We start from the raw sequence: 10,473 nt of genomic DNA on the forward strand, positions 1-10,473 counted from the left end.
CTCAGAAATCCACCTGCCTCTGCCTCCCGGGTACTGGGATTAAAGGTGTGTGCCACCACGCCCAGCATGATCTCCTTTTCTTTAGTTATTGTTACATACATGTGTGTATATATATATATATGCACATTAAATATATAAATACAACTTGATGAGTCTGTTTAGTGTTGCTTGTGTGTATATGAGTTTAGGGGCTGAACACCTTGTATTAGATAACCAAATCTGGGCAACTCCCTGGCGGAGACTTAATTAATTCTCTCTCTCAGCAGTCATTAGTTGCCAGTCGTTCTTTGTCTAGGCCTTGTCTAGGGCTGTGAGATTTCCCCTTCTATGTTAGCATGTCTGTTGATGTTGTCATTATTCAGGTTTTTTTAGGCATCCATATGGCCTTCTCTATGGGTTTATAAGCTCATTGAACATATTTAGACAAGTTGTTAAAACATTTCTGTAATTTCAGGGTCTATGCTACTTTAGGAATGGTTTCTGCCAAGTTCTTTTTTTTTTTTCCCCTGTTAATGGGAAGTTAACAGAAAATGAACATCCTTTATTGTTTGCACCCTTTTGGCTTTTGTTACGAAGTGGCTATTGACAAATAACAATGTAGTCACTGTGATGACTGGATTCTTCAGTCCCACAGAGATTATTGACATTTGCTGATTGAGATATGTAGCTATCCGCTTGTAGTTTTTTCCAACCTACTTTTTGGTAAAACATTCCCTGTTATGTGTAACACTGACATTTCTGTCTTTTATCATTGTGTACCAGCAATCATAGATGTCTGGGTTCAAAAAGGGTTAGAAAAGGCTACACCTGACCCTGTAAATCTACTGATAGAGGGCTAGAGGAATAGCTCAGTGATTTAGAGCACTTCCTGCTTTTCCAAAGAAACTGTACTCATGTTGGGTGACTTACTACCATCTTTTACACCAGCTCCTGGGAGATCTGATGCCTCTGGACACCACCAGGAATGGTACTCACCTGCACATAAACACTTAAAAATTAACAATCAATCTACTGATAGATGCTGTGGAACAAAGCCATTGCCGTTTGAGAGTGCTGAAACTGATCCAATGGCAGAAGCTATCCCACAGGAATTTTAAAATTTTTTACATTGGCTTATGTCTTTTGAGCTAGGGTCTCACTGCATAGACTTGGTCAGCCTGGCCTGGAGCTTGCGATGCAGACCAGGCTCTCCTCAAACTCAGAGATCCACCTCTAAGACATTCAGCAGGCAGGCTTTTGTCATTTTTAATCAGGCTGATGAACTGTGTGTTTTGTTGAGCCCTGAAGGCTTTGAATCTAGCTGAGAGTTTAGCATCCTCTCGCTAGGTTAATAAGCCTCATATAAGTTCAGATTGCACCCTTTTCCTTGCTGCTGCTTGAGAAGGTTAAGTGAGATTTTATAGTCAACACTGGTTTTGCATCTTAGGTTATCGCAAACTGCTGACTAAGAGTGTGGCTGAGACCCCCGTCCACAAGCAAATCTCCAGGAGGCTGCTCCATAGACAAATCAAGGGCAGGTGAGTGACAGCCCTATCCGGATCCCTCATACTCCCAGGCTGATGCAGCACCATCTCACAGACATCTCTGTGCCTTCTCTTGAATTTCTTGGCTAATTCTTAACCCTGTTGCTTATATCATTTATACACTATTCCATTCTTTCATTAGGCATAATTTTAAGACTTATGCATGTTGCCTATATCAATCCACTTCTTTTTATTAGTAGTATTTTATTAAATAGATCTTCTGCATTTTCCTGTTGATAGAAAAGGTGAGTCCTTTTTCCTGCCAGGCAAGACTGGAGATCCAGCTTACCTTTGATAGAGCTACAAATATGGTTTGTTTTTCTGAAGTCACTAGTTGGACTAGGGTAATTTCTGTTCCTTTTCAATAAAAAGCCCTCTCTCACCAGAGTCAGTTTTGTCTTAACCTTTGGTATCTGTGGTGTCAGCTTCTCTAGCACCCAATATAAGATATAAGCAGCAAAAGAAAAAACCCAGGGAGCTCACTGACCTTTCTTCTTCAAGTCCCAGTTGGATTGCCTTTCTTTCCACATCTCAGTACGAATAGGGAAAAAAGCACACATCCTATATACTGTCACCCATCCACCTGGACATGTACAGATTTTACAGACAGGATAATTGTGAGAAGTGAGAGCAATGAGTTGGAAGTCCTTGACAAGCTGACAGACACTGCAGCTGTTTGGCAGAAATGTAAACATTACTGCTGGGACTGTGCAATGCTTAGCTGTACTTTTTTTTAATGCAATAATGGACAAAAAAAGAACCTTCTATTTTTAAGCTAATTTTTCTATTGTCAATATACTTCCTACAGTGAAAACATTCTAGGGTGATTAAGAGCATAGTCTGGTACAGAGGATCTGAGTTCAGTTCCTCGCACCCAGCACCCATGTAGAGTAATTCACACCAGCCTGTAATTCTAGCTCCAGGGGATCCAGCATCTCTGGTCTCTGTGTGCACCTGCACACATGTATACACACACACATGCACACATGCAAGCACTTTTTTTAATCTTAACAAATTCTTACCATCTCATTTTCCATAATTCTGTATATTTGGCGCAAAGCTTGGTGATGGTGTAGACTCTGAGCTTGTGCAGTGTCCATCTCTCACACACAAAAGTGACAATACTGTCAAACAGGGACACTTTCGTAATCTGTTAGTTATTTTCTATCTTTAATATGTTTTGGTGTTGCTTTTTATATCTTAATTGTGTGTGTGTGTATGTGTGTGTGTTTGCATAACAGTGCATGTGGAGGTTGAGGATAGTTTTTAGAGTTGGTTCTGTCCGTCCACCATGTGTGTCCTGGAGATACAACAACTCAGGTTGTTGGTCTTGGCACAAGTACATTACTCCTGAGCAAGCCTGCCCAGCCTTGTCTTTAATGTGTGAGCCATGAGTGCGTTGACTCTGTTGGTTGCTCTTCAAGGTCTTCTGATCCTGGTCCTGATATTCATGTAGTCGAAGAGTCTCCTGAAAAAGAGGGTGGTGAGTGCATCCTTTTGCTGTGTTCTATATCTAGTTTCTCAAAAAGCGTTTCTGTGTTTGTCCCTCAGCATATTCTCAAATGATTTACAGAAATTGATCAAGCATACACATACATAAATGTTGCTGTACAGAAAATGTACTGAATTTCTATAGAAGAAATACTTTTACACAATAGAAATAGGGCTTAGTGTCAAGATTCAACTTCCATGTTATACAAAGTGCTATGACTTATTTTAAAATGTGTCTCATTAAGGACAGTTTTTTGTTTTGTTTTTTTTTTTTTAAAAACTCTCTTAAATTGTTTATCTCATGTTTTTGACAGAAAAATTAGAATCTAGAAAAATATTTTTTAATGGCTTGATAATCTCAGTACTCAAAAACACTTTTCACATTTTACCATGTATTCGTCTTAGACTAAATATACGTAATGTACATATAGAAAACCTAGATGAGCTGGGCATGGTGGCACTTGCCCTTAATCCCAACTCCAGCGCGTGGAAGGCAGAGGCAGAGGCATCTCTGTGCGTCTCAGGAAGCCTGGTCTACATAGAGAGTTTCAGGGTAAGCATAGGTAGAGAGGAGAGAGAACCTCCCAAAATAGCAAACAAACAATCCTAGTTTTCTGTTTTGTTTTGTATGGATGTCACACTCTTTGTACTTTTTTGTTCTTTCTGTCATGCTTAGAGGTGGCAGTTTATGAAACTTGTAGAACAACCAAGCTCATGGGTTGTGGTCTCTTAATATCTCTGTGGGACTGTGTATCAGTCCCTTGTAGATTGTTCAGAAACGCTTCAGATGCCTCTCAAAGCCACTGTTGGATCCAGTGTCACGGAATGATGCCTGCTTAGATACCATGGAAAGATGCTGAGTCTGAAGGTCCTCCTGTTTACCAGGTCTGCTTCTGGTTTTACAGAAATGAGTTTGAGAAGAAGTCCTCGAATCAAGCAGCTGTCATTTAACAGAACAAACTCTGGCTCCTTCTATTCTGTATCCCAGCCAAAGTCTCGAAGTGTGCAAAGAATCGACTCATTCCAGCAGAAGTCAGGTGACAAGGCCTGGGTGTCAAGCATGGGTATGTTGACTTGGAATATTTGGGGGAAAAGAAGCATACAATTTGATATTTCCCCATTAGCAGTCAATAATCAAGGTGATACTAGGTAACAGCCCCTGGCCTATAACCATTCCTCCCTGGGACTCCTACAGCTGGTCATCCACATTGCTTTCTAGATAGCCCACTCCCACACATGTCCCAAGTGAGTGGGTAGAGCAGTTTGTATATTTATTCTTCATTCTTTTATTTGTGATTAAATTGACTAATAGATAAGTTTTTACATTTATACTAAAAAATAGAGTATATTTATCCTAAAATCAGTTACTTCAGTTGCCTACATTTCCTAAAATAAGAATAAAATCCAAGAAGACAGGGCCTAGAAAGGTGGCTTAGTAATTAAGAACGTTGGCTGCTTTTACAGAGGACTGAGATTGAATTCTCAGCGCCTGCATATGGCTAACCACCCTCTGTAGCTCTAGTTCTAGGGGATCCAGTACTCTTCTGGCTTCCTCGGGCACTGCATGTATGTGGTGCATGCATGCCGATTATATAGGCAAAACACATAATAAAATAAAAAAAATAAGATCTTTAAATTTTTTTTTCTTTGCCGGGCAGTGGTGGCGCACGCCTTTAATCCCAGCACTCGGGAGGCAGAGGCAGGCTGATTTCTGAGTTCGAGGACAGCCTGGTCTACAGAGTGACTTCCAGGACAGCCAGGGCTACACAGAGAAACCCTGTCTCGGGGGGTGGGGGGTTCTTTTTTTAGTTCAGGAAGGCAGCAGTTGTAGTTTTGCACATCATCAGTTGGGATTTTCCACTCCAACTGCTCTAAAACATTCTCTTTCTTGTTTTAATAATGTTGGGAATGCTGGGCATTGTGGTGCTTGGCTTTAATCCCAGCACTGGGAAGGCAGAGGCAGGTGGATCTCTGCAAAGTTGAGGCCAGCCTGGTCTACAGAGTGAATTCTAGGACAGCCAGGGCTATAGAAAGAGACCTTGGGCTGGAGAGATGGCTCAGCACCAAAAGCACCGACTGCTCTTCCAGAGGTCCTGAATTTAATTCCCCGCAACCACACGGTGGCTCACAGCCATCTGTAATGGGATCTGCTGCCCTCTTCTGGTGTGTTTGAAGAGAGCAATGGTGTACTCATACATTAAAAAAAAAAAAAAAATCTTTAAAACGGGAGAGAGAGACCCTGTCCCATCCTCTGTCCCCACCCCCCAGAAAAAAAGTATATCGGGAGGGCAAGTCTTGAGGAAGAATTAAATGTTGTTTTTGACTTTCAGACCAAGGAGAGAATTTTCCAGTTCAAAGTTTTCAGTCTCCTAAAACCCTTCTTTTTGGGGCATTGTCTGAGATTCCCAGCTCCTCTGAGAAGGGTTCAGCCCGGGTTAAGAGATCCTTAAGAAGCATGTTGGATTCTGAGATATCTACAGCTTACGAGGTATAAAAATATTTAATGTTTAAAATGGTGCAGTCTTGGGGAACATAGAAACATGGCTAACGAAGCAACTGTTGAGTAGAAATGAAAACCGGGGGTCTGTAGAGAAGAAAAGGTCAGGGGTACGGCAGCATGGGGCACACCTTTAATCCTAGCACTTGAGGCAGAGGCAGGCAGAGCTCTGAGTGTGAGCCCAGCCTGGTCTACAGAGTGAGTTCCATGACAGCCAGCTACACAGAGAGACCCTGAAGACAAGAAACCAAAAGAATCTGGGTGGCTTGTTTAAGCCAGATGAGTCATTACTGGGAACACAGGAGCCTAAAGCAGCAGGCTTAGCTGAGGTCAAGGCAGAAAGGAGAAGATAGGGTGTTATTGACTTCTTTGGCTGCATCTACCATGTGTGTGATCACTGTAGAGGCTCTTCAAGTTTGTACCTTCTTTCATCCGGTCCCATTTGACTGCCTGTCACTGTTTAAAACCTGGCGGTTGCTCTTTATGTCTCTTTCAGGACAAAGCCACCGAGTTAATTCCTGCCTCATCTACAGACTTTTGTGCTTACCAAACTCTACTCTATCCCCATAGTCCCTGGCCCCCTCAGTTCTACCTGGAATATTTTATCAGCCATTCTTAATTTGGATTAAACTGGTCTTTCTGAAAGGTCCATTTGCCATCTGTCCTTGCTAAAGCAAAGTTCCCTGAGTTTTCCTAAAGCAGAACCCTTGTGTCCGAAATGATCATCTTGGTTTGAAAAGCATTGAAACTGCTTTATTGTTAGAGGATGCCACAGAGCTATATGACCAAGGCCATTCTCCATAGGGCAGACAGTCTCCCATGTTCTCAAGGCTCCACCATGCCCATATGCTGGCCTGAGCCTTCCCCACTTGATAAGGTCCCCTCTGCCCCACTTTCCTTCTCTTCCTTCCCTTGCAGATGCCCTTTTTTTTCTATTAGTACTTATTAATTCTCTGTGTGTGTGTGTGTGTGTGTGTGTGTGTGTGTGTGTGTGTGTGTGTGTAGTGATATGCATATGTCACAGCACATGTGTGAAGGCCATAGGGGAGCTCTGTGGAGTTAGTTTTTTGTTCCTACCTCTATGAGGGATCCAGGGATCAAACTTAAGTTGCCAGTCTTACATGGGAAGCCCCTTTGCCTACTGAGCTATCCTGCTGGCCCCAGGCATCCATTCCTTACCGCCTGATTCATAATTCAGTTTTCCTTGTCTCGCAGTTGGGTTCACAGCCTCCTTTGTGCTCCTGTGTGCTATGCCTCACTGAACACAAAAACCTGTTAGATTGTGCTCCCCTTGAGACAGTCTAGTAGTGTTATAAAAAGATAGGTATCTGACGTCCCCATTTTGTTGAGTTTTTAGCTACAATGTTAATAAAAAGGAAGGGAATTTTTGGTTTGAGAGTGGCCTTTCTAAGTTGTTGTTGTTGTTGTTGTTATTATTATTATTATTATTATTATTATTATGCCTATGTATATTCTGCTCTTCCCTCTCCACCCTCCCACTGTCACCCTTTTTGATTATTATTATTATTATTATTATTATTATGCCTATGTATATTCTGCTCTTCCCTCTCCACCCTCCCACTGTCACCCTTTTTGATCCTAGGAAAAGTATGCCAGTAAAATCCAAGTATATTTGGGAGAGGGAACAGGTCACTATTCTAGTTTCCAACTTAAGATCATTCTTTTAGATGACTTTAAATCTCCTGTTTAGTTTTCTAATGGTCTTAGACTTTACTAAGACAATCTTTAGAGAATATGGATTATAATATTCAAACTCTGAAATAAGCATTTTTTTCTTTTCAGACTCCCAAAAAGAGTAACCAAAAATCTCCAAGGTTTTCTAAAACTACACCAAGAAGATTCCCTCGTACAGCACAAACCTTACTGTACACTCCAGAAAGACTACAAAACTCCCCTACAGAAATGACATCAGCTGAAGGGGCCATTTCTGAAGCAACCATAAAATCCCCCTCCTCACACGGTTACAACTCAGCATTTGCATCAAAAGTCACTTCTCAAAAGAGTGTCTCCCCAGCAAAAGAGACCTCTCCTCCCCTCACAAGGCTACCCGGCACACCTAGAGAGTCTGACGTCCAGCCACCTCAGTGCTCGTCATTCTGCGCGTGGCCACACTCAGTGAGTTCCAGTCCAGAAGGTCCTTATTATCCAGCATCCCCACCTCCTGTGGCTGGCCAGGCCAGGAGTCAGTGTCTAACCCCTATAAGATACTCCTTCAGAACCCCCCCACGTACAGTCCTTGCTGGCACATCTAAGCATCAGGAGCACCAGGAGCTCCCTCTCCCCAGGGCCTCTCAGGCACAAGAACCTCCACAGAGACTGGAGGAGAAAGCTCTCAAAATCCCAAAGAAACTAGCACACACAAGCACTTCACCTCCTTCTCCAAAGGAACATTTTACTTCTCCTGGATGTGATGTCTCCCCACATCAACCTAGGAACTCTTTGTCAGCCTCCCCTCCTCCTGGAGAATTGACTTGGAAAGAACACCAGACATCACCCAGTGTAACTACATCTGTCCCTTGTTCTGTTCCTTCAACTCCTCCTAGAACCCCACAGAGAATGATCTGCCCCATACCACCTTCTCCACCATCCAAGCTTCGGAGACCATGTAGAAAGAAGTCCTGTCCTCAGGACTTCCTCAAGTGCCAGCCTGGACCCTCTGCTGCTCCCGTGCTTAGCACAGCCACCAGCCCAGGAGTTGTCACAGGCTCTAGAGAGGAGCAGTCTCAGTTTTCTGAAGGACAGAGTTACCTGGGCACTGGTTTCAGAAGTGACTGTCATGTGTCCTCTCCTGTGCTCACTGCAAGTGACACAAACTGCCCGCCTCTGATTGATGAAGCCCAACTCCACAGGCTTAAAAGCCAAGAGGTAAGAAGTGGCATCTTGCCAGGAGGAGAAGGTGAGGAACCAGAGAGCACCATTGTGGACGAGCTTCCCTCTGTGTCTGACCCTGGGATTCTTGTACCTGCTCCCTCCTCTGTGTCTAGCTCCTCTGAGCTGTTGTCCTACCCCCTGTGCTGCATAGCAGAAGGAAAGCAGAGGCAAGGTGCTGCTCAGCAGGGGAGTCCACGAGCTTCTGAGGCCACCGGCAGCCCTCAGACCTACGAAGTTGAGCTGGAGATGCAAGCTTCTGGCCTTCCCAAGCTTCGGATTAAAAAAATAGACCCTGGAGTTCTTTTGGAAGCTGAGGCCCTAGGAAAGGAAACCCCCCTGGGAGAGGAGGGTGCCCTCCTTGCTCTCTGTATGCCCAAGGCCAGTAAGTCCTCTGGTAGAACTGAGCACACGTACTTGTCACCCCCTTGTCTCCGCCCCTCACACAGCACACCTGGCAAGAATGGAGGTCAAACCTTCATCTGCCAATCTTGTACTCCCTCTCGCTGCCCCCCCAGCACTCCCTCTCCATTTCAAGCAGATGCTGGGGTTTCTTGGACACCATCCCCTAAGCAAAGTGGGAAGACCACTCCAGAAATTATCAAAGACTGGCCCCGCAGGAAGAGGGCAGTGGACTGCAGTGCTGGACCCTCTGCTGGGAGAGGTGAGGCTAGTATGGACCTTCCTGGGTCCTTGTCACTGCTTGAGCCTGAGCCTGAACCTGAGGAAAAGGAGCGAAGCCTTGAACAAGACCTCTCTAAGGTTCTCATCTCGGAGGAGTTTGAACTAGAGGGGGTGTGCCAGTTGCCAGACCAGTCACCTCCCAAAGACCGTGTCTCTGTGACTGAGGAAACCTCCTGGGGACAGTTTGGACTAGGCAGAAAGAGATTCCTGTCTGCCAAGGAAGAATCTGAATACAAAGTCAAAAGGGTCTGTGATTCCCTGAGTGAGGATCCGCAAGCTAGCAAGCATAAAGAGCGCTCTCCACGCTGGAGTGCGCTACCACTCCCCTCAGTAGGGGACGACGAGGTGTTTGTTTCTGGTGAGTTTATTTTTCAAATCAACATGGTATCGTTTTTTATCGGGTGAGGTGTTTGGAGCTCTGGGTGGCCTGGAGTCTTGTGGGACTACACTTAAACCTCGTGGCATCTTCTTAGGCTCCACCCCACCCTCTGGCTGCATGGTTCGAAGCTGCCTCTCTGCCAGTGGTCTGCAGGCCCTGACCCAGTCTCCACTGCTGTTCCAAGGAAGAACACCCTCCTCTCATAGCAAGGACACCAGAGGTAATCTGCCTGCTCCCAGGGCTGAGCTCTCCTGTAGGTGACTTGCAGAATTCTCTTGAGTACAGAATGTGGGAAGATGTTTTTGACCCTGCAGTGTCGTGTGCTCTTCCTAAAGAGGCTTCATGGTAGAACTTAGGGCACCTGAAGAGAAACCTGCAAAATCTCACCTAACTAATTCAGATGATGGAAGTAGTGGGCATGCCATGACACTGCTGGGCTGTGGTCTGGGGCAGCAAGTGGATAATCAGAGCCAGGCACTTACTTCCTCACAGCAGGCTTACACCCATGTTCATCACAAAGGTTCTGCCATCAGCCTCTAGGCTTCTCCATCTTCTGGCCCTTCCATAAACCACAAGATCTGGCTGCTCATGACACTAGGTTAGAAACATTTAAGGCGAGGGACTTGGGTGGCTCTCTTATCACAAAATCATTTTAGCCACACAGAGTAACAAACCCCACTCATCTGAGACCCAAAAGAAAACCTTCTGTGTGGACACATAAGCAATTTTCAGTTGCTTGTCACTGCCAGCATGTAACCCTTAAGAGTGTAGGTGACACTGAGTCCACTCTTGTGTGACCCTCTGTGGTCGTGGTGTCTTTCCTTAGGCCTCACTGAGTCTGCTTTTTCCTAGATGAGGATGTGGATGTGTTCCCCTCCACTGCCGAAGAGTCTCCTTTCAGCCACACCTTCTCCCGGAAACGACCTTTCAGAACCTACACGAGAAAGAAGCTTATTAGCTAGCCCTGGTTGATCATTGCGCTGGAGGACTCAAAATGAGGAATGCTGTGA

At 44.7% G+C, this 10,473-nt stretch overlaps 1 protein-coding gene across 1 annotated transcript in view; it reads left to right on the forward strand.

The window, feature by feature from the left end:
• Positions 1-10,473, forward strand: part of Ticrr (TOPBP1 interacting checkpoint and replication regulator) — a 41,837-nt gene extending 31,364 nt beyond the window's left edge. Inside the window, exons 16-22 of the mRNA XM_021198506.2 lie at positions 1,427-1,517; positions 2,948-3,006; positions 3,920-4,051; positions 5,345-5,502; positions 7,315-9,442; positions 9,558-9,683; positions 10,316-10,473. Coding sequence (XP_021054165.1) covers positions 1,427-1,517; positions 2,948-3,006; positions 3,920-4,051; positions 5,345-5,502; positions 7,315-9,442; positions 9,558-9,683; positions 10,316-10,425 — 2,804 coding nt within the window. The 3' untranslated portion in view covers positions 10,426-10,473. The remainder of the gene's footprint in view (positions 1-1,426; positions 1,518-2,947; positions 3,007-3,919; positions 4,052-5,344; positions 5,503-7,314; positions 9,443-9,557; positions 9,684-10,315) is intronic.

Source organism: Mus pahari, chromosome 1, assembly GCF_900095145.1.
Source record: "Mus pahari chromosome 1, PAHARI_EIJ_v1.1, whole genome shotgun sequence".
NCBI lineage: Eukaryota > Metazoa > Chordata > Mammalia > Rodentia > Muridae > Mus > Mus pahari.